The sequence below is a fragment of the Catharus ustulatus genome, chromosome 7 (genome assembly GCF_009819885.2).
Source record: "Catharus ustulatus isolate bCatUst1 chromosome 7, bCatUst1.pri.v2, whole genome shotgun sequence".
NCBI classification, from domain to species: domain Eukaryota; kingdom Metazoa; phylum Chordata; class Aves; order Passeriformes; family Turdidae; genus Catharus; species Catharus ustulatus.
In genome coordinates this window covers 11732661-11757107 of record NC_046227.1, presented here as the reverse complement: position 1 = coordinate 11757107, position 24447 = coordinate 11732661, and the positions used below count along the sequence as shown (strand labels likewise).

Here is a 24447-nt window from a genome sequence, read left to right as displayed (position 1 = left end):
GCTACCCAGGGAAGTGGGAACTGTGGCTGTTTGGTATGCAGACAAGTACATGTTATTCAAGCTCCCTGAAACAAGTGAGGTACAATCCACATCACAGTTCCTCCCACTTGGACCTATCAAAGCTACTCCTGAAAAACTGAACATACAGTAGCCTGGGTACTGCCATAAGGAAACGTAGCAATCATCACTGCCCACCATGTGCTGCACAGCAATAAAAATGTCTTTTCAAAATAGCTGATCTGGGTAAAAAAACTACCCATGTCTCAGTGGCAGGCTCACAACAACAGCAAAATGATTCTATCTCATTCCCTGGGCAGTACTGAGCTCAGCAGCAGCTCTGTGCTTCACACCTGGAGGTCTCTGTGTAGTTTCAAATGGGGCATCTGCAAATCCCAGAGCCCAGTAAGTCCCAAAGCAATGCAGCCACAATGAGACACCTCTCACCTCCAGAACCTCTCCCCATTCCAGCTGGAGACTCATCACACACACAAAACTTCCCTGCTCATTCTTTGGACTTGGCTTGCCAGGAGTAATATGCTGCCAACCTGCAATTGCTAAGGAGGTATCAAAAATAACACGAGAAAGTGAATACTTGGAGCAGGAGACACACCCTTCCCATGAGGGATGACCTGCTGTGAAAGCCCTTACAAAAGCAAGGGAATGTGCTCAAGTACCTGTCGTAAAATTCAAAGCTTGAATGCTGTGCAGCCAAAAATCCTGGAAATAGTTCTTTCAAATCATGCAAACACTTTGGAGATTCTGAGAGAAGAAATAGCTGGAAATAGTTTTAGATAAAAGAACCTTTCATGCCAGCTGGCAAAAGGCAAACAGATGGATCAGATAGATGGATAGACGGGGCTTAAAGCCACTTTTGTCTCAGCAGTGGGCTGGTTTGTGTATGCAATGTCTGAAGGCTGCATATCTCGTTATCTGACCCTTAAATGTTAGCTTTATGAAATCATATCAGATGAAGCTGCAGCCTTCAAAAGCGTCTCTCAGCCTGGCAGGACTCTTGCCTTCTTCCCAGCAGCACCTTCAGCAGCCTCGGGCTGGCTTGGTGCTCATGCAGACCCCTCAGGTTCTCCCTGCTCAGATCATCAGGCCAGGCTCTGTCAAAGCTCAAGAAGCTTTGTTATGGTGCAGGGAGTTTCACAAACACTTGGTCAAAACTCTTAACCTTCCCATAGTGCAATAGCAGTAGGATGGCCCCAGAGGGCAAGAAGTGAAGGATACTGTGAATACTGAAGGGAAATCTCCCAAACCATGTTTGATATGTTTAACAGAAACTCACTGAAAGCAGGATGTGATCCACACAAAACAAACCAGGGTAAGCATTCTGTATTTTTCATAGCCTGTGCAGCCTGAGCAAAGGTGATATTTGGTCTTAGCTGTGCTTTTGATGCATTAATCTAAAGAGGCCAAACTGAGCCACCTCAGAAGGGGAATTACACCTTGTTTGACGCAGATGGGCCTGAGCCACTGGTTTGCATGAACCCTTGCAGTTTGCTTAGAGCCAGACACCTACTCCTTACCCCTTACAGCTCATTGCCTGTGATGTTTGTCACAAAGTGCAAGGACCACATTCCTCACAGGCTCCCTCCAGCATCTCATCCCTGGGACTTCAGTGGGTCACTGCCAATGTGACATCCCAGTTCTGCTGCATCACCAGCCAAAGCAAACCAGGATCTCTGCAGCACCTCAACTGGCGTGAAGAGATTACAGAAATATGGAAAGACTGAAATAACTACATGGACCAGGAACAGTTTAACTTTCTTTTAGAAATGTGGGTTTTGCTGTATTTGAACTATGCACCCCTGAAGATTTCATGTCAAATGTAATCGTGTAATGAATATTAAATCTTTATCAAGAAATTCACAATTGAAAGTGGTCTGCAATGACAAAAGAAAATCCCCTCTGCACCATTTCTATTCTTATTTTTTATGACACCAAAAGGACTTTAATACTCACCTTTATAGATATTTTTGCATTTCACATCAGACATTAAACTTTGCCATCTTCAAGAAGACTTTGAGTTACCAAAGACATGGCAGGATTACACCATCAAAGTTGCAACATCGAAGCCCTGGCATGACTAATCCCCATGTAAATGGAAAAAGACCAAAGATGGGCAGTCTGTGCAGTGGGTAGGTGCAGAGCCAGACAGTCTCCTCCAGCCCACAGATGGCTTGAGAAGCATGTCCCATCCACACAGGAACAGCCTTGAGTCCCTGCCACCCTCCTCCTTGGGTGCCTTCATAGGGACAGTGGTACACGTGGCCCTGTTGGCACAGCAGGGCTTCCCTCACATCAGGACAGTGGCTTAGCATAAGGGGGGGTTGCTCCAGGAAGAATGCTGCACTCTTTGTTTGCTTTCACAAGCACGTTCATGGGAAAAATCCACCGTTGCATAAAGCATAAAACCACTTTTTTAAACTGTGGTCTTTGAAAGACAAGCAAAACTGTCTTCCCTGTATAAATGGCACCTGAGAGAGCATGCAGGCTTTGTGGTCCATGCTAGAGAAGTAGCTGCCAGAGAAGACATCACCAAGCTGGCTTCTCTTTCCTGTCGGCAGCATCTCGTGATGATTCATGGAGCCCAGCTGAAGGGCATTGATGATGTGTCTGCATGATGCAATGGCAGAGCTGTGTCCCATCCAACACCACAGCACTACTTTTCAGAGTAAGGACACTCATTTTTTTGCTTGGCAGAACCAGTCTAGCCAAAAACTTGTATGAAGTTGGCCCAAACCCTTCCCCAGCAGAGAGCAGAGGTGGCTGATACAGGCTCCCACAAGAGTCACTTTGGGCCCCTGTCTCTCTCCATCTGAATTCATTAATCAAGGGGAAGATGAGGGCAGGACTGCTGTTTCAAGGGAGTTGCCCTCACGGGGCAGCATTTCCTGTGGTTTCTGCCATTGAGCTGACAGCACAGGGACCAGAAACAAGAGATGTGAATTAAAAATGGAAAAGAAGAAAGACCTGCATCTTTTCCAGGCATGCAACCTAACTATGGGTAGGCAAAATAGTTCATTGCAGAAATTTCTGAAGGTCAGGGCATCATGAGGGGATGGCAATCAACAGCTGACAGCCAAAGGAAACCCAGATGTTTAAGTTGCAAATTTGATTGAGAAATCAGAGAAAGTACAGATTCTGTTATTCTACATCCTTTTTTTTTTTCAGCTTAAAAATGCACTTGAAGCTCTTTCTTGCAGCTTTGACCTCAGCAAACAGCAATTTTTCAATTGTGAGTGTCAGAGTTGTGATCTCCAGTGATTTATTCAAGTCTCATGCTAGCTGATACTTCTGACAGCTTGGAGACTCATGTGTATAAATCAGCATTTCAGCTATTATCAGCCTAAATTTCTATGCATTCTGCTAAACCAAAGGTCTTACAAATGTGTATACCAGGAGTCAGCCGAACCCCCGAGGCTGCTACCTGAAAAAACACAGTCTTTTTTTTTTAAGATGATGATACGGTATGGGACATAACAATTCTTGTTTCTTAACGCCTGGAGTTACTTTTAGATTGTACCCTAGATTGTACCTTCAGATTGCACAGGTGCACTTGGACTGTGCTGTTACATTGTCACAGGCTGCAGTGCCCACAGTACCTGCACTTGTGACTCACGGCAGCACCAGGGGTGTTGGAGGATCATCCACCACCACTGGCAGCCAATCAAACCTTGTGCAAAGCCTTCACCAGGATCGGCAGGAGATGTGCCTGCTCTCACTGCCTGTGGCTGGAAATCATCAGGAGTCTCCAGGAAATGCCAGTCTGAAAGGGCTGGAGACAGCAACAAAGGAAAAATAAATCTCAGCCTCGCATATTGGAAGATATTCAATATAAAGGAATATTTACAAGTCCTGCTTCGTGCTTTAGGCACAGCATTTGGTAAAAGTAGTATTCTCAGCCTTTTTCATTGGCAAAATGATGCACATCAGTTGGACTTTGGAAACAAAAGGTGAACAGTCTGATAAAACAGATGTCTGGTTCCTGAATAAGGCTCTGACCCTCACTCCAGAACAAGTGTCTTGAGCATTTTTAAGACTGAGGCCGTTTACCAGTGCCTTTCAAAGCAAACAGAAAGGTCACCGCTGGCCACAATAAGAGTTGTATTCAGATGAAATGCTGCACCCAGCAACTCAATTTTCTACTAATTTTTCAAGAGAAGATAAGCTTTTACAAACCTTTGGAGAATGAAGACTTTCACTTGTAGTTCCACGGACTTCACCATCCTGCCCCAATAACATAAACACAGCACGTTACCTGAGACTTGCAGAGCACTGTGGCCAGGACAGCACAGTCTTCCTGTTTCTACATAAGAGGAAGTATTTCCTGGTTTGCAAGGTGTGGTCAGGAAAAAGGAACAGCTCCTTTTTAAAAATTTATTTAGTTGCTATTTGTATCTGCACTTTCTTTCATAGTTTCAGGTGCACTAGTTATCAGGAATATCTGCTTCAAGGAATGTGGAGTGCCAGTTTTCAGTCTGCCTTCGCCTGCCTTCTCTCCCAAAATAAGTGTGAGGCTCTTTCCCACAGATGCTCCAGAGCAGATCTATTTTGATCACCAAAATATTAAACCTGCAAATTCAAGGGAGGGAATAAAAAAAAATAATAAAAGGCCTTTCAAATCAAGTGAATAAGCCAAGGGGGGAAAAAATAGACTCAGTAATTTCTCCTACCCATTTAATTTATAGCATTCCACTTCAGAAATGGCGCGCACAGAGCAAACCTCTCCGAGTGCCTGTTCACAGCCGAGCTCCTGCAGCTGCCCCTGTCCTGCCCTGCCCCTGCCAGGGCCAGAGCTGGCTGTGCCCGAGGCAGGGCTGCCTGTGGGGCTGTGCTCCCCACCCGGGCCTGGCTCCAGCCAAGTGTTTGAGCAGGCACATACCCTAGTGAAAGGAGCAGGACTGGTTGTGCTTCAAGATAAGATTGTCTGCCAGGGCTTTGTTGGAGGCAGCCTTGCAGATGCAGGAAGGAAAACAAATTGTAAAGATGGCAAAAGGAGAAGGAAAAAAATGCCCCAAGGGAAGCAGCACTGGCAGGAGACAAAGAGCTCCTAGTCAGTGAAGGGCACAGTGAGACAAACTTGCACAGCACAAGTCATGTCCTGCATTTAGAACCCCCTCTTGCCACACTCACTTGTGTGTTCTGCACCTCCCAGGGCAGCCAGTGCTGGGGCAGGTTGCCAGGGACCTTAGCAGGAGGTGGGACATCTACCTACACCCCACTGCAAACTGTCCTGAACAAGCAGCTGGACACTGGCTGTGAGGCACCTGCAGCAGGGGCTGCTTTGCTCACAGTGACAAAACCTACATAGGAAACAAGCTGGGGGGGCTACTGACCTGGTAAGCATTTCAGTGGCAGCAGGAGAAGCATTTGTTGGCACAATTTGGAGGAGGATGATCAAATGCTGCTCCCAAAAGAGAGGTGACAAGTAAAGGACAGTGAGAACAGCAGAGCCAGCCCAGCAGCCTCTGCTGCTCACAAACTGAACACAGCATTCAGACACTCATGTCATGTTTGCTTGTCTGGGTTGCTTGGTTCTTTTTCCAGATTTAGTCTCCTATTGCATCCATGGATAAGGCCCTGTATTCAGTCTGTCCTGTGGATGTAAAAAAAAAAAAAACAAGGACCTTCACAGAGGGTCCATGGAAGCCCACCACTTCCTTAGAGATGAAGGTTTTACTGCTTGAACATCTTGCTTCAAGCAAGGCAAGGATTCAAAGGGAAATCCTAGTTCCAGTTTAGCTCAAACTAATCCTGTGCAGCCCAGTCTTTTGCATCCACCTGTCCCATAGGTATTTTATTTGGCATAGTTTCCTGGTTTGCACATCTCCACTTACTTATAGCCCTTTCTCCATTGCTCCAATCCACAGCACCAGGAGGGTGGAGTCTCCAGCTGGACAGTGAGGTCACCTGCAGCCTCACAGGAGCCCTGCTGAGAGCACAGGGACTAGCTGTGGGCTTGGGACCAGCTCAGTCCTGTTGGAACTCAACTGACTGGTGATAAACTCAGCGAGCCAGACAAGACCTGAGACAAGATTATCCACACAGCTTCCTGCTGCACTTTTGGCCTGATGCATCTCCAAGTTAAACTAGCACCTTGTCCTCACAAGTGGCTGAGCCGTGGTTCCTGGCACGCACTGGACCTTGAGCACAGGAGCAACAGGACTGGGCCAGAGGGTCCAGAGCTGTGCCAAAGCACTGCCCCAGGGACCCGGGAATGGCAGGGTACTTCCACAGCTCCTGCTTTGTGCCCTGAGGCTCAAGGTCTTTTCTTTTTCCAGAACAAGGAAAAGAGACTTGTGCTAAGTACCTCAGTTTGTTTAATCCACCATACAGAAACAAAAGCCTGAGAGGTTCAAAGCTGCAGTGTTTATTCTATCAGGCTTATTTCTGGGCTAAATAAACTATCAAAATCTAAGTCTCAGCCGAAAACATCTAAACATGCTGGCTGAAGCTAATGAATAGTTAGTGTTTGGCAAAGACAAAGCATGAATCCATAATTATTGTGAGTCACCTGGAGAAACCAGAGCAGTAGCCAACAAAAAAAACCCCTTTTGAATAACTCAGTAGGAATGAAGATACCTAGAAACATGCACATCATCACCACCACATCCTCAGTGCTGGGGGGCAGTTCTGTAGAGGATGTTTCAGATCCCCATTGGTCACTGACCAAGGACCCCATGCCAGTCTCACCAGAAGCCCATCCCTGCATACAAGGGCAGTCTGACATCCACATTCCCTCTGTGACTCATAGGATTGGACAAGTCAGGCTTTTGCAGACAACAAAAAAGATAAAAATCATATTGCTTGGGGGAGTGCCAAGCTATTATTTCACCCAATTAGAGTCTTGAACTGTTGAAAGTTAAAAGGATTTCCTCTGGAAAGAGAACATTCCCCAGCCAGAAAGTCTCCAGAAAGGTACGGGCGCAATAACTCCTGGCATTTGGTGTTAGGAAACAAGCGTCTAGACAAAGCTGCCTTCTTTTGATTTGTTTTTGATTACATTTTTAAAAGATGCTACAGTACAGATCCTAGGACTTGAATTTCTATTTTTACACGCTGGATACCTGTAACAGCTTCACACATCCAGAGCATGCTGGAAATTATTTCCACATCTTTAGTTGTTTTATTTAACCACTGCAGTCTAGAAGTACTATACCCCTGGGGTTCTAATGGATGGATATCATTATTTGCATGGATGCACTGTCAGGCAGGAGCAAGAGCTGCCAGCACCAATCTCTCAACTGAAACTGGCTCCTGGAGGGACCGTGAGAGGGGTTTGGCCCCATGTCAGTCCTGCTTGAGAACAAGGGGCTCTTGCATGGGGGTCTCACAGGAAAGCACCCAACACTCTGGTGCAAAAGTTCAAACACCCCCTCATGCACTGCATGTGGTACACCTGGGTCTGGGCACAGGAGCTATCTGTTGGCATTCCTCACCCAATTTGGTACCTCCTTTCCCATACCTCCTCACTGTGAACCAAGCAAGCCATGGAGAATTGTACTAAGGGGATGGTTTTTACCTAGTCCTGCTGTTCCCAGGTGGGCACAGGCAGGCTGGCCATGGGGAAGAAGCAGCTTTCCCTGCCACAGCACTGCCCATGATTGCTTCAGCATGTTGCAATACACTGATTGAGCAACTGGCAATTATATTGCATTTATCTCTATCTGCAGTGTTATGGTGTTACATTCACAACTGTCTAAACAGGAGCCTGCCTCCCATCCACAGTATCTTCCATTTTGTGTGGCCTTGCTGATCCTGCAGGAGAGAGCAGCAGTAAAGACCAAGCTCATGTTTTGGTGCTGTCCCCCACCCAACCAATTCCACACCAGTTATTAAAAAGTAATTTTTAGTTGTGCTTCTACATTGCTACAAAAGCAAGCTTATTGCCACCCTACAAAAGGAAATGTTTTGTGTTTTGGCACAGCGAGCTTTAGTTCCTTTTCAAGAAGGGGGAATGCAGTGTGGCTGCCCTGAGACTGGCTGTAGCTTTATCAAGAGAGATTTCATCATGGACTTAGACAACCTCGCTCACAGCCATTGTGCTGTCAAACAGGTTTCCTTCCTCTTCTTCCCAACACTTCTACATCACATCCTATTTAGAGCTCTTACAGTGCTTCATAAATAATGAGATAATGAGAGCCCTGTACACTTGTGGGATTTGGGACGCATTATCTCAGTTTTTAAGAGGTGGAATATGAAGATCAGAGATTAAAGGTGGCAAGTCCAATGGGCTGTGATCCAAACAAGAGTTCTTCTAATTCATTCCCCTTACCTTTGGAGCCCTTCCTGGCTCACACAGCCCAGCTTTCCCACTTCTTCATCCTAGCACTTCAGTCCTGCCTCGTGCTTTCTGTCCAGGGTACCTCACAAATTTTGCACAAGAACATCACTGTCTGCCACTCACTGTATTTTGCTTCAGGTCTGTGGAGACAAAATTGCTGTTTCCATTGGATGGTAACTGGGATGAGAAATTAAACATCAGAAAATCTGCTGTAGATTAACACTGCTGAAAATTTGGGGAATCATTGAACATAGGGATACTCACTGCTGTAAGAGGAATAACCTTTTGCTTAAGAAATACAACAGAGTGCAAAGGACATCAAAAGAAAACAAAAGCTAGGGCTCACCCTTGGAGGACAAACACTCACTGCAGAAGCTCCTGGATTTCCAGCAGGGGCTAATTAAGCATAAGGAAGTGCAAGCATGGATGGAGCATTTGGCAGCACTCCATGTAAACCAGAAGAGGCAGCCTCCATCTCAGGGCATCACCAGCTCTGTGGGGAGCAAGGCTGGCTGGTGCCGAGGGCTGCACATCACACCCTGTGGCTGGAGAGGCACAGAGGCTGAACATGACAACTCAAACAAGATTTCTATTCAAAATTTTAAGCTGCTCCAAAAGACAACATGCTGCTGTGCTTCTCCCTGAGAACAGGACGCTACTGCTGAGCTGTCTATAGTTTATAATAAAATTATTATTTTTTTCCAGTGAAAGTGAAGCCTTGCTGAAGGACCACACAGGCACCAGGATGCAGCACAGACGGCAGGAAGCCGACTCGTGGGATTTTCCATGTGAAGAAATAGCTTGAGAGGGATGGGTAAGCTAAAGGTTTTACCTGAGAAACACCAGTGGTTGTGTCCCTCCACAGCAGGCAGGCTTTGTGACCTGAATAGTTACCTCTGTGTCTCCACACCAGTCTCAGCAGGCACCTCTCACTGCAGGGACACACAAAACCCCAGGGGAGCTCTGGAGAACTTCTCCCCTCCGGAGCAGAAGGGCTAGTGCCTGGAGTGGTACACAGTGCCTGCTCATCTCTTTCTGTGACAGGGAAAAAACAGGCTACCTCTACTTGGCTCTTAATGCCCAACAAGAGCTGTTGCACATTGCCTTGGACACAGGGCAGGCATGCAGAGGATGTGTCTGTGGGTGGTAGGAACAATTTCAGGATGGCTGGAGAAAGCAGGATGCCTGCAGGCAGCAGGAGATGCCTGAAAGGAAGCGCACATCCATGGCCTGTAGGCACATGGGTGAGGGGCTGCTGGAGGGCAGGGCTGCAGCAGTGCCCCCCAATGTTCCCATGAAAACAACTCCTCACGCACAGGGAATGCTACCAGGCAAATTCCCAAGCAACAAAAAACAAACAAAACCCCCAAACGCCTGCTTTCCAAAAGACTAGAGTCTCAGCCTAAAGAAAACACTCATTTTCCTGACAAGGGCTTTCATGGTGCTAAACAGCAACTCAAAAAGCTGGATGATATCTCTGGTGAGAGGGTGCCCCAGCAGAAGCAGACAGTGAGCAGCCCCTGCACTCACTGATGCCCATTCTTGAAGAGCAGGGCTGACAACACAACACTCAGCCTTTCAGTTCCAAAGAAGAAAAAAACAAGCAGAAAACTCCACTCAAAACAAGGCAACCCAAATTTAAAAAATCCAACCAAACAAAAAGCCCCCACTAAAACCAAACCACTAATTTTGCCAGCTTTGCAGCTGCCAGGCTCACATACTTCACAGAACGGGTCCCCTCAGAGGGAACATGAGATGTCACCAGCACACACAGAAAGCCTGCATTCTCTCTCAAATGAGCACCTGGCGGTTCCCAGAAGGTTGAGCTGGTGGTTGTGTCCCTGGTTGTGAACTGGAGGCTGCTTGGAACCCCTTCCCCTGGTAGGGGCTGGAACTGCTCAGTCCAGGGGACTGTCAGCTATGAATCAAAATTTACTGTGGGCTGTGAAGGAAGGCTGCCTGTCCCACCAGCTCTCAGTCAAAACGAGAAAAATTTTCAAAAGTCGTTTTATATCCCTTTCAAACTGCCAAACATCCCTTTGAAACACCTTCATTCACTTTGTTCTAGGCTTAGCTCTAGTTCATCAACCACTTTCCACTGCTAGCTTCAGCCTAGAGTAACCCCTATTGGTAAAATGCTCTAAGGATTATGTAATTTTAGATCCTTCTGTTCTACAGGTCTCACTGATTTGCTTTAAATGCCATCATCAGTCTGGCTAACTTTTTTCTGCATCCAAAATACTCAAAGGCTCTATCCTTCCTCTAACTTCAGTTCTGGGATTGTGGTTTTGCTTTATCAGCAGACAAAGATCCATTTTTGGATGAATCACCTCCCTTACAAAAACTAGTGACCCATAGTTCAGGCTCTACATAAATGTCTTTGACACATAATTACTCCTTACAGGAGAGGCTGTACAAGCCTCAAATCTACTGTGAAAAGGATAAACAGTTTGGGTCTCAATTAAAGGCCTGTCACACTTGCTAGGTAAGAATCACCACTTCTCTGTGCAAAGAGGTTGTAGTGTTTCCCAGCTATTACTGTAGCCTTTATTATTATTTTAAGGTGCAAGACTGTACACAAATCCCCAAAGCAACATTTGTGGAAAACCATGCATGAGCAAACCAATCTTATCTGCTTGAACTGATAAGCAACTTGAAATGCAGTGACCTGGCTTACAGTGGCTGCAGTCTATCACCACTGTTTATCTTCACTGATCATATTTAGCACTTGAGCTGAATACACTTACCCATGTTTCAGCAGCAACCCTTGAGGATATGCAGCTCATTGTTTTCAAGATGAGGAGCTTAACAGTTCAAACTAGAACCTCAAGTACTTATTCCTTACCTGCTTAAAAGAGGTGATGGCAGATGAATGTATGGTCTATCCGGCAGTAAAAAACTTGAAATTTGCTTCCTCTTCTCCACCCAGTATTTCTGGGTCACAGACATTTTGAAAGAGATTCAAGTAGAAGCTCTAGTTAACTGGGTATTAAAATCAACATTTCCAGCACGGGAACAGGAGAGGGAAAGACATGCTGCTTCATGACTGAGCTCCAATGGGCTGCTTTGTGAGATGGAAGCTGGCCTGCACTGGACATTGGCTTGCAATGATAAACCACTAAAATGTGCCACATAAGGAAAGAGGTGAATCTCATTCCTTTGTTATCAAAGGTATAAACAAAAGAAAAGAAAAAGTGGCCTTGCAAATATAACTTCTATCCATTTCAATCCCACTGATTAGACCTACTAGAAACTGATGTTCATATGAATTTCCTGATTAGGGTAAATTATACAGGACAGTTTCTGAACAGCACATACATAATTTATCTGATATGTTTGAAGAAGAAACTACATTAACAGTTCAGAGGAAATTGAACTTTATATCTGGGTAAGGACTCCTGTTTGAAAATGCATTTACAAGAAAAAGAAACCTAAAGGCACTAACAGTCAACTCTTCTATTTCATTATGAATACTTTTTAATACCTTTGCTGCCCATTTAAACATTTCAGCTTAGATTAATCTTACTTGTCTAGCAAAAAGCAGATGAACTGGAATGGTCTCAGTACACCCAGGCAATCTCAATTAGAGCAGTTAAACTCATTGCAACTTTCCTAAGGGGGAAAAAAAAGGCAGTTCATATTCTTGATATTAGTAGAACAGTGCATTAGTAGCTTGTTACCAATCTCATCAGGGATCCACTTGCACTAACAGGCCACGAGCCATGGGCAATTCAGTACCAAGGAGCTGCTCAGTAAGCTGCATTCCAGAGGAAATCACCAGCTACACTGGCTGCAGTTAGCAAACATTACTCAGCTGAACTCATTTTTGCTTAGGTAATACTCTACCACTACACATGATACACCTTAATGATAATTAATAAATTGAGTGCTAAGCATAGTTAAAAAAAATGTTTCCTTTTCCACCATAAGAGCTTCAGAGTCTTGATCACATGATGCTACTTCAGTGCATCTGTATTCCCACAAGAATGGCAGAATTAGCAAATGGCTGATTTCTGCTACTAATAAAACACTTGTATTTTCTGCTTCATTATCAGATAATTGAAGAAATAATTTTGCCTTGGGTTTGGGGCTTTTTCCCTTGGATTTTTTGTTTGTTTGTTTTGGGGTTTTTGTTTTTTTGCTTAGTTTTGTTTCTAAATCAAAAGAAGGAACTTGCTACAATCACCATGAAACAATTTCAAAGCTACCTCACATTTGTTCATAATATGCATGATTTTTGTTAGCCAGTGCAGCAAAACCAAAACATTTGGAAGATGCTTAAAAAAGGCTTTATCAAGAGAACTACAGTGCAGACTCAGTAACACGCCTCAACTGTTCAAAGTATCTTTGATTTCCTGCACAGATATTTGTATCCATGTCATGGAAAATTTAGGATTGTTACAACCTTTGAAATCTTTAGAGAATAAACTGCAACAGAACATTTACACATTTAGAACTTTAGAACTGATCAGTCATTTAAAACAATATATCTTAGAAATAGTCCTAATAATGGCTAGAAAAACCAGCAAATAAGTTAAAAGACAGAGGCATAAAATCTCCATAAAAATGTTTTTATTCCTTATCAGTGGAGACTGGTTGTAAAAAGAGGCTCTATTGTGAGCTTTTAAACAAAAGAAACCAGTAATCCTCCTAATTATCAGAGACACAGGGTATCCTGTTCCAGGGAGAAGAGAGCTATCCAGCCCATCTCCTTGCCCTCTTGCAGCACAGGGAAGTTAGTCTTCAGCAAGAGGCTAAACAAATTATATTGAGAAATGCTACTCCGAAACAGCTGTGCAAGGGCCAGTGTTTTCCCCTGTTCCACATCAGTCTTCACCCTCATCTTTCATTTTCTTTTTTTTCTTCTTCTTTTTCTCTGTATTCTGCAAACAAACAAATGTTGCCATGAACAAAGCATAAGGAAGAGCAAAGCAAACCACATGTAGCTAGGCAACAGGGCTTGAAGCTGAAGCATCACCCCAGCTGCACCTCAGCAGAGCACAACCCAAGCCATGTACTTCCTCAGTTGCTGAGTGCATTGGCTGCTCACTGGGGCAGGGAGGCTGTGCCATGCTGTCACAGCTCAGCTCTGTCCTCAGGCCCTGCAGCTGACACGCACAAAGGGCAGAAAATTCAACCCTGTGTTAAGAACAGATCTTCACAACTGAGAGAAAAGTTAGGTTTGGTCCCATCTGTTCTACTGTTGCTAGATGATAGCAAAGCAAGTCCCAAAGTGGAGACAGATGCCTGTGGATTGGCACCAAGGGACACTCTTCCCACTAGAAGAGATGCAAAGAGGGGGAAGACTAGAGCTGGGGGTAGGCAGAGGACAGGAGGGGGAAGACTAGAGCTGGGGGTAGGCAGAGGACAGGAGGGGAACGAAGGCATTGCAGTCACAAACTTTCCAGATCTTATTTTGTAATGCAAATTTTCTTGGACATTACAGTGATGGATATCACAAAATAAAGTTACTAGTGCAAAAGTATTTGCATGTCACGGATCATACATCTAAGAATTTCTCCCCACCCCTCACTTTATGTTTTGGAAAGAGCACATTCCCAAAAAGAATCAGGCAGTTGTGCAATTCTGCCTCACCTCAATTATGGGGCTGGTGGGGAGTTCCTCACTCAGTACCTCCTCTTCTTCAGCTTGCTTTTCCTTATCCTTTTTCTTTTTCTTCTTTTTAACAGGTTCACCATCTTCTACAGCTGTCCCTTCTGTACCACAGAAAGGACAAAAATGAAAGGCAGGTTGTCAGTTATTAAGAGTGCAAAAGGAAAAGCTGTGAGACATCAGAAGATGCAATGACTCCTACTTCTGCCTTGCCCTTACCTGCAGAACTATCCCCTATATAATCAAAATACACAACCACTTAAAGACACGAGTGACAGTGTTCAGACAGCACTATTCACCTCTCCTGGCAAGTTCACATCACACCATTCCTATATGCTGCTCCCAGAGTTTAAAACAAGCTTGCATGTTTTCATTTGTTTGCCAAATTACCTTCAAGTACTCCATCGGAAAACAGACCATCCACAGTTCGGCAAATATTTTTACCAGCCACACATGAGCAGCAAAAGGACTCTAAATTCCCCCTTAGAAATACATTTAGCCAGCAGTAGCTTGTTCAGAACTGATTTTTCTATCTTGATGTAGGAAATTTGTTAAGAAGCAGACCAGTTTTCTTTATTGTTTAGACTGGAAAACACAAAGATCTCAATGCAACTTCATTTAATGCAGAAACACTTTCCTATCCTGGACGACAGGAATTATTTATAATATTATTTATATAAGATGAGAGGAATGTCAGCCCAGGGAAACATTTACTAATGACCTTACAGTTACTTTTCAGAGCTATTCATCAACAGCTGCCCTATCTAATCACAGTGGTAATGGAACTGTGATTTACCGCTCACTTCCTAGAATACATCCCACAGTCTTAGGAATTTCGAGGTAAAGAAACCAAGAAATCATTACCAAGCTGACAGCCTATGCAGCAGCCAGCTGTTACTGGAGCATACCCAAGTCAAATTTATTTGCACAGATGAGTCAGTGCTGAATACCACATTTCACACAGTACTCATGACTAAGTTCATGATGTAGCAACCACTGTCCTTCAGCAGCTACAAAACTGATGCTGAAACCAGTGGTGTTTGTGGCATGTATAGCTGCTACTGGAGGTATGACTCAAGTCATTTTCTCACCATATGTCCCCAGGAAAGAATCAATTTCATTTTCAAGAACACTCACCACTTACAAAAAGAACAAGTTCAATTATATAAAAAAAGACCCAAACCACATAACATCCTAACATCTTGACTGTACATCGCCACAAGTTTAGTTCCTCAAGCCAGAAGAAGAATTACACGAGTCAAAAATACATTTCAAACTCTGCCTCTAACATTAGATTCAGATAAAAAAAGTTGGCTTCAGGGTAAAAAATTTCTAGACATGTCTACAGAAGAATACAGCCAACTAACACATGCAGTTTTCTGACATTAAAAACATACCAGAAACAAAAGAGCAAAAGATTCTAGATTAGAAAAACCCTGGTAAATATAAATTTGAGTGGATTCTGCAATACACAAAATTCCCAGAGAACAGTGTGTGAGCATAAGGCAGTCAAAGCAGGTATAAAAATAAGTCCTCACCTCCCTACATATAACATGGGGAAATAAAAAGTAGCTGAAAAATAAGCATAAGCTATATCAAAACCACACTGTATAACAGGAGCATGCATACACACTGTATTTTGCTATGCTACATGTTTTTACTCAGCTGGATTGGTAAAATATGCATTTCCAAGAAAAATGTTGGGTGGTAACCAAAAATAATTTCTTGTTATTACCCTACATGTCATCAAGTCTGACACACCAGGCAGTAGAAGCTGTCAGAATTCACAGTGCAGATGATGCACTGGACACTCACAGGCATTGTCACTTCTCACAGCAAGCAGCAGAGCCCTCCCTGAAGATTTCAACTGCTGCCTTCTAGCAAAGCTCATCACAGCACTTCACATATTCCTACCTAGCCAGAATGAGGATAAAGGCTCCAGGGGGTGCTGGCCTTTTCCCTCTAGGTGCAATACTTCTAAGTCAATCAAGGCCAGTGGGGGTTTCTTTGTGATACACAGCAGCTGACAAGGAAAGCAATAGCTCTGACTCAGGCACAGAGGCACAGAAAGCAGCACCCTGAAGAGCAGTTTGACTGATGGCCCTGCTGGACATCACCAGCAGCAGTTCCACTCACCCATTTTCCATCATTTTTGTCAATGCTTTCACACACAAGCCTGATGTTCTGAGATACCCTCCCTCCTCCAGCCAATGCTCCACACGTACAGAATGAAGTCACACTGCCCATCAGTAGAGACACCCTGTCAAGCTGTTACTATTGTACCTTGCAGGGTTCACTCCATTAATGCCATTAATTTAAGATATTTCTCTTTTCAAGAGATACCTTCCTGAGTCACTAACTGCTACCGTATCCTGATGCTAAATGCAAGCTGAAGGCTTCCCTGGGGGCACTGGCTAGCCCTGCTGGTGGTATGCATTCTGTTTGGCCACATCCAACTTCAAAGACCCCAGTGACAAAAACACCTGCCCTATATCCCTTCATGAGCATGAAAACAGGTTTTAACAGACAGCTCCTGAAGTGGATTATAACTTGTTTCAGGCACTAATCCTTCCACCTGGCTTCTTGATAGGCATGAAAGGCTTGAAGTCACACCTCAACCTCCAACCCCCTGGCAGTTCCCACTCAAAGTACTGCCATTCATGCACCCCAAACAGGGAGAGAGAAAACACCACACATCTCATCTTGCAGTAACATTTACACTTCAAGCTGGCAAAATGCAAAAAACTGTCCCCCTTTACAACAGATATTAAAAGCAATGGTTTGACCAAAAGTTTTCAGTGGAAACTTCCCAGCCCCTTCCTGTCCTTTACCTTCCTCTTGTAATACAAACCAAATAAAAATTTCTGGCTGAAGAATGCCTTTTTCTCTGGGACTACTTCTCCACCACCCCCATTTTTTATGCAGCTGCACAAACAGCATGGGGAAGGAGGGGGCAGAGACTTCTTTCACAACACCCTGTCTGGATGTGTTATCTCTGACCAGGCAAAAGCTGAATAGAGCACTGCAGCAAAAAACAACAGAGCCAAGAACAGCAGACACTAAAGGCTCACATGCATATTCAAGTGGATATACAACATAAATCTTAATGCTAGGACCTCCTCTGCACTTTTCTGTGCATTATGCAACTTGCTGAACTCCTCAACCTTCTAGGACCACCAAGTCCCCACCAGCACACTATACAATCATAGAAATCTTGCTGGAAAACAGCAAGGCTAAGTCTGTCTAGCAGGTGTCAGGGAAATCCATGTACCCATGCTGGGTGCTCAAATGTAATATGCAAGCATGAGGCAATGCTATTTTCAAGGGTACAAGAGGACAAGTTGAAGGGATTAATTCTGCATAGAGGTGACATAAAACAAACAAACTCTCTGGACACATTTATTCTGTAGTCTGAAGCAATTGGCTTAGTTAGCACTAATGCTCAGGTAGTCAAATAAAATGGCCTAGTTGATACAAAGAACTGGGGAAAAGTAGGAGCTATTTATTAACCATACATTTAAAGAATTACCCATCTTTTAAGGAAGAAAAGCCCGTACTTCAGGTTTGGGGAAATTCGAAGAACAACAGCCGAACAGCACAGATTTCAGCAATCCACAAGTATTCTGGACACTAACTCCAGCTCAAAGACACCTGCTAAGCTCCACCCAATCCCCAAATCTGGAAATAAATGAAGCAAACACAAGCAGGTTTGCGTATAAAACCATAAACTATTGCATAATGTAACTATGCACAGAAATACCCTCCTCAAACTACACAAGAGCAGGCTGGAAGTCAATGTAATATTTCACCTGCAACGAGCTCCTGCTGGTGAGATGTCAACACTTGCTTTGATAATGCAGGGGAAGCCCAAGGGAACAATTCTGGCTATAGCAAGGGAACTTAGTTCAAAAGCAGTAGCTGTGAGAACACCCACATTCCCCAAAAGTAAATGGCTAAAGTTCAAGCCTCCAAAGTACTCATGTCCTTTTCTCATTATGTTAAGCATAAGAGAACAAGCTGGGGCACAGATCTCAGTTTTACAGCACAAAGGATTCTCCTTCCCTGCAGTGTAACTTGACTTCTCAGCTAGGTTTAGGTTCCTGCAAGTTGCTCCCTCCATGTACACAGACACCATGAACCAAGTAGTGCCTGGAGTGATCATACCTCCCATCACCTGAGCATGATGGAAGTACTGAACCAGCATACCTGCACTCTGATCCCCCAGAACAGAGCAGCAGAGAAGGCAGAAAGAGAAGGTTCTGACAACCCTCACCTGCTGCAGGCACGGCTAGCTGGTAAAACATGTGAGTAGTTCATGCCCAGATCTGGCTCTGGATCTCAGGAAAGTGACTTTAAGTTATTTTCTTTTTCCCCATTTTTTCCCAAGTTAAACACTGGTGAGAACAGAATGTTTCTGAAAATGAACCATAATATTAAACTAGATTATTTTGGAGTCACAGTTCAAAGTATTTCTTCACATAGTAACTTATCAGAGAAGGAAAGAACAACTGTGTCCATAGTTCAGTTTTAGCTCCCCAGAGAATAACAATTGTTCATGCATTACGTAAATTCAGATAGAAAGTTGCAAGTGTCATTTCATGTCGAATTCTGACCTTTTTGTATGTTGAAACATGCCAGAAAACACTTCCAGACAGAATAAAATAGTATTCTTGAAAGAAAATAGGGCAAGTTCTGGTTTTACAGAGAGCTTTTCTGTCTTCAAGATACTAAATACAAACCCGCTGAGCAAGAAATTCTGCAGGAATATGAGTAGAGTTTTGTTTTTAAATGTTCTTACACATTTACAACTGCTTGTAGTCTTGGCTGCAGTCTGGTGTGAGTCTATGAAGGATCATTACCTTTTTTAAACACACTGTCATTCCCGAGGAGAATACCCAGGTACTGTGGCTGGCTGTAAATGCTAAGCCCAACTGCACGATGCAAACAATGACATGGCAGCAGCACAGGTACAGCAACCAACCTTTCATCTCTGCTTTGAACTTCTTTGCTTTCACTGCAACCTCTGTGTCTTGTTCATCCACCTCCTGAATTTTGCGCTTCTTGGAAACAACAGGAAGTGTAGAGTCACCAGAGGGGTCATAAACTTTTACTTCACTGTAATGAAGAAGAAAGTCAGTTTATGTATTGAGAAGAGCAAACCTTCAGGTAAGACCCTACAGTTGAACATAAACTTTCCAACACAACCTACCAAGAATATTTGAAAACCAATCTTGCTCAGCTAACAAAGCATCTACAGGTAATGAAGTCCTCCTTCCAATATACAGTGCCTTTATCAGTAATCATGACTAAGGAAGAGATACCCCACAAAGTACAACTGTCTGATCTGAAAATACCAGTTAACCAAGCATTTGATTCTGGTTTATACCTGTTCAAGGCTCTACAGAGCACCTGAATCACCTATTACATGGATTTCTCTGATGCTGAAAGCCTATCCAGCATAGCCATATGGTCACAAGCACACAACTCCCCACCATTTAGTGTATTATTGTATTTGGTATATTACCCTATAATTGTACCCTAGGGGTAATAACACATATACACGCATCCACAAAGTGTTAGAAGTAGCTTTACTGCTGCTTTTTCTACACTGCCTCTCCACCATTACACTGAGAAGGCAAACTCACAAGGCAGAGTCATGTTATGGCTCATTGCTGTACCACCTGTGTTACTGAATTTATGGGACATTCAAATACCTAATCTGTGTCTGAAACTGCCTCTTCTCAGTTATTCCATGCTTGTTTGTTCAGTCCCTAACTCCTCTACAGGCTCTAGAGAACCAGCCACCCTGAAATCCACTGCTCTTTAACTTGAAATTGTAAGGGGCAATTGAATCATCAAATAGCAATGAAGCAATTGTTTTCTTAATCAGAATTCCTAAAAAAAAAAATCCTAAAAGAAAAAATGAGTTTTAAAACCTTAAGTCTAAAATATTTTCTCCCCAGCTACATAATGAACATCTGAACTCTTCTAAAACAGGAATCTGAAGTAGCTACCTTGCACAGGTTATAAAAACAACTGAAGCTGAGTGACTGGGCTGGGAAGCATGTGGCAATGCCAGCAGACAGTACCATCAATTCACTCTCTAAACTTGGGAGATTATTCCTATGGCTATTAACACTGCATAGTCATTTAAAGAAATTGATTATGCAGCCTTTTGCAAAAGGTGGACTCTGCTTCAGTTAAACCCAAGTGAGCTCTCACTGGCTTCCTTGTCACTGTCATCATACAGCTAATTAAAAACAAAACAAAACACCAAAACCACAAAACCATAAATAAGACAAATACAGTATCTCTTGCATCTTTGTTGGAAAGCATACAGAAATGTTTCACTTGAACCTCATCTCTAAAAACTAACTTGCAATTAACTTCTGATACATTCCTTTGATTTAGCTAATTCATATAGAACCCATAGTTCCATACAATACAAAGATATTTGCCAATTTCTTTTAAACCCTATTTTAGCCCTTCTAACATGCCCATGCAGTACTGCCATTTTTGTACTACAAGGACAATTTGACAAGTACTGAGTTAGTTTTCCTTTTAGGCAGCCAGACTATGCCAGACAGCCAGGAACTATCTTCAGATTTTCCCCAAGCCTAGACATGTTTGCAAAGCATGTCTAACAGAAGAAACATGTCCTGGCAGGAGTTCATGATTCCTCATTTCAAGAGGTCAAAGCCCAGCATCTATGTTGTCTCTTTAACAACCTCCTCCCTCAGCTCCTGCCTCCTGACATGCCCTGATGCTTCATTTACTGACTGACACTGTCTGCAAAAGCTGCTCCAGAAATCACAGCCGTCACTACACTTGGAAAAGCCTGGCATATGGAAATAGAAGTTACAGCTAGACTCCAGAAAGATGTTTGGGGGATGCAGATGGGTGCAACGGTGCTAATTTTTCCTCACAGAATGAGCACTGAGCCCTGGTTTTGCTGAGCTCTTGCCCTCTCTACACCAAAGGCTCAGCAAAATAAGCAGGCCAAGCTAAGCAAGAAGCCTGCAACCAAATTAAGCAATAAACCCAGATGTCACAGCACAGACTAATAATACCTTGTTTAAATCCTCAGATGTTCAGCTGCCCCAGTTGCAATTTACAGTGTCACTTTGGGCACCAGAAACTGTTTTAACAGTGTCCACAGTACATAAAGACCTTATCTATTGCTTAAGACATGTTACTTATTACATATAAGATTTACAAAAGGAAATGAAGCTTTGCTCAGAACAAGTGGTGCCTGTTTTTTTCCTTCTTCTAAGAATAAGATGGTTAAGTAGGTCTCTAGGACAGCTTCCATTTCAAAGCAATTAATTCAAGCTCTGATTTTCTCCAAGTTATTTAATTTGGAATTGTAATAAATAAAGCTGCTATATATTAACAACCTGCTTTTTGGGGTGCTGCTGGTAGCACTTGCTATCTGATGATGTCAGTAATTTTCTATTGGAAAATCGGGGAAAAAGGAAATTGTTATTAGCAACAGCACTTATTATCAATGTTTAAAAAGCATATAAATGTTTTCTGGCTCTTAGGTCAACACAGCCTATAACCAAAAAGCTTTTCAGAAATAAAAACATGGAGAGTTATTTTTACTCAGCCAAGCTGAAAGGAAAAACTATTCACCTCTTGTTTTGATACTTGTCTGTCTTGGCCAAGGCTTTTCCAGTGCCACTTATTCTTCTTATCTACAAGAAAAATTTAGATAGGAAAAACAAATTACTCATAAGGAAAAGAATTCATAACACAAGTTATTCAGCTCTTAAATTAAAAAATGGAAAGACAGACATATGTTATAGGTCAAGCTCCTGTGTACTTGTTTTACACCTTGTACCAGTTTTACACCTGAGTGTAGAGTAGTGACAGGGAGTGTAACTGAGGTGAGGAAGGCTGAGGTGAGAATGGCCTTCCTAATGCTGCTCTTCAAGGGCCCAATTCAAGTAAGGAGCATCCACTATTGTACCAAATATACGACAGTCACATGACATAACATCCAAATTCACAAAAGCAGCTCAAATTTGTGCACTTTTTTCTTTGACAAGAATGACTGCACGTCAGGGCAGGTATCACCCTACAGCTGGCATAAAGCAAACTATAAATCCACAACACAGGCCCCAAACTAAATTGTGTACTTGTCAGGTGACTCGTTTGTCTTTTGGTGTTAACATGTTTCATTGCCTTTGTTCCAACGGGAAGTTTCACTTCCCAGGAAGAGAGTGGGCAGGTTTTTCTGGATTTTTCTTTTCTGTTCTTGTAGTGCCAGTACTAGAACACTGACATCAGATCTAGCTTGGAAGGTTGAATCCAGTTGTCCTTCACAAGATCACATGCAGCAGGCATGCCACCTAAAAGAGGAAAGGGTCCCTATGTTCTCCCAGCACACAGTGTGATGGCAACATGGAACAGCAGGTGTGGAGAGCCAGGATATGCGTCAGGTGGTATGACGGCAACGCAGCAATTTGCAGAATATCATCTTGCCTCAGCTACAGAGAAAGCTCCCTAAAGACTAAGCACCACCAGACTCTGTCCAGATTCTAGGAACCAGGGTGGGAAAAAATAATGGCACAAATACTCCTTCTGAGGTAAGGAGAAAGAAGCTATGAAGTAATAAGCCTGTCCTTGCAATTCATAGAGATGTAAGGAATGGAAAGGTATGATCTTATAAATTTTGTTCGCTATCAAGATTTTTCAGTATAATGCAAATAAAAGCAACCCTGTAAACAAGAAGAGCTGACACACAAGTGCCTGCAGCCAACTTACACACCCGGCCACTCCAGCCAAAGCTGGGAGAAACTACATGGTAAGACTGAGAAGAGCAAAAAAGCAGTGCCAGAAAAATCATACCCTGAACAAGAATGACAGCTTAATGCAGCTCTCTGCAAGACTTACCCCTCTCTCTTCCAAAAGCCTCAGTCTTGTCTCTACTTTTAGTCTGTTTTCAGCTCCCATTTCAGCACTGGTGTTCTCTCCAAGGGCATCATAACGAATAGTCAAGGCAGTCTTTGCTGCCAGCATTCGAGAAATCTGGAAAAGCCAAAAATAATATTAAATGCTAAGACTTAACATAAGGCAATGATTCACTCTGATCTGGAAACCATACCCACATATAAAAGTACAAAGTAACCATTTACTAGCAGTGTTAAGTCCAAAAAATAATTAGTGTCTTATTCTTTCAACACTGAAATACTGCTAATGAAACACTTTATTTCCTTCATAAATAGAGGGAAACCTCTGAGACAGCAAGTCAGTTATACATTTCCTACTCTACCCAAACCTTTAGATCAGGTTAGTCTGAGGTGTAATTTCCATCTTAAAGCCTTTAACACCTTAGTTTACTATCACGTAGAAGAAAGTAGTAACACACCCCTTGAGAAAGCCAGTGTTACATCCTAACTCAGCAGGAATACACTTGTTATGCTCTGATATGTCAACTGGACAGTACTATTCCCTCTTTTTGAGCTGGAGTGAACAATATTCAGAGATTTGTATGACAGTGGTATTTTCCATGTTATCACAAAGCAATACAGTAAAGCAAACCATGGAAAGAGCATTCAATGTGAGTTCACTGTGTTGAACTCACAAGTTCAAGCCATCTTGAAGCTCTAGATATTCATGCCCTGGAAAAAGCCAAGCTAGAAGAGAACTATGCAATTTACCTTTCCTTTATTTTTGGTATTGCTTTGTCCCACCAGGGAGGCATGATAGATAAGGCCAAACTTAGGTGTGTCCCTTTTAGTCTTCAGTGCTCTGAAGAGTGCCTTCTCAGCACCCAGTAACTGAACTGTTGAAGCTGGATGCTTTGCCAGATTCAGGAGGGAACCTAGAAAGTGGTGACACAGCAAGAGTGATTTGTCAGAGGAGCAGCTAGGCTAGATTCCCAATTTTGAACAGTGTAAGAAGCTCAGATCCATCTTATTTTCATGAGGGCTATTTCCCATTTGTTTCCTTAAGGACAGGTAAACCATTTCAATCTTTCACACCTCTACTGTCTTGGTTTGATTTGAGCATCAGGAAAGAAGGCTGACTCAATAATACACTGGACTAATGCCTACTCCTGACAGCCTGACAGCAAGAACATTTCATGACAGAACTGCAGCACAGATAACTGAAATAAGGCTGCTGCCTTGAGCCAGTCTGACTATAAATATCCAGTACTAGTTTTCTGGGGAGGTTTAAGGGTCTGCCACTGGGGTTGTAACATTTCAGCCCTGAAGGAGCAAGAGCAGGCAAGGAGAAACACCCCTCCAAGATTATGGTGAGAGGTGCCTCCCTCCCGTAGGCCTTTGCAGGCACATGCTAATGTCTTGAATTTTATTGGTTTGTACAGTTATTCTGCCCTGTTCACCTCGTATGTACCTGGAATGTTCTTCCTTTCCTTGATCCCCATTGGCAATGTTTTGCTGCATTACCCCACCCCTGTTATCCTATTGGTTCCCCTGGTTGGCTGCCCCTCCTCTGCATCACTTTCCCCTGTACCTATTGGACCTTGACCCTCAGACCCACATCTTTTGTGCCGTATTTAACCCTGTGCC

At 43.3% G+C, this 24447-nt stretch overlaps 1 protein-coding gene and 1 long non-coding RNA gene across 2 annotated transcripts in view; one reads left to right on the top strand and one right to left on the bottom strand.

Annotated features, from left to right (window-relative positions):
- Nucleotides 1-15465, top strand: part of LOC116998761 — a 26389-nt gene extending 10924 nt beyond the window's left edge. Inside the window, exons 2-3 of the long non-coding RNA XR_004418456.1 lie at nt 8999-9107; nt 13984-15465. This is a non-coding gene — a long non-coding RNA (uncharacterized LOC116998761). The remainder of the gene's footprint in view (nt 1-8998; nt 9108-13983) is intronic.
- Nucleotides 12849-24447, bottom strand: part of NOP58 (NOP58 ribonucleoprotein) — a 25145-nt gene continuing 13546 nt past the window's right edge. The window contains exons 10-15 of the mRNA XM_033064846.2: nt 23572-23735; nt 22805-22939; nt 21542-21603; nt 18888-19021; nt 13889-14010; nt 12849-13176 (exon numbers count right to left, since the gene is read on the bottom strand). Coding sequence (XP_032920737.1) covers nt 13120-13176; nt 13889-14010; nt 18888-19021; nt 21542-21603; nt 22805-22939; nt 23572-23735 — 674 coding nt within the window. The 3' untranslated portion in view covers nt 12849-13119. The remainder of the gene's footprint in view (nt 13177-13888; nt 14011-18887; nt 19022-21541; nt 21604-22804; nt 22940-23571; nt 23736-24447) is intronic.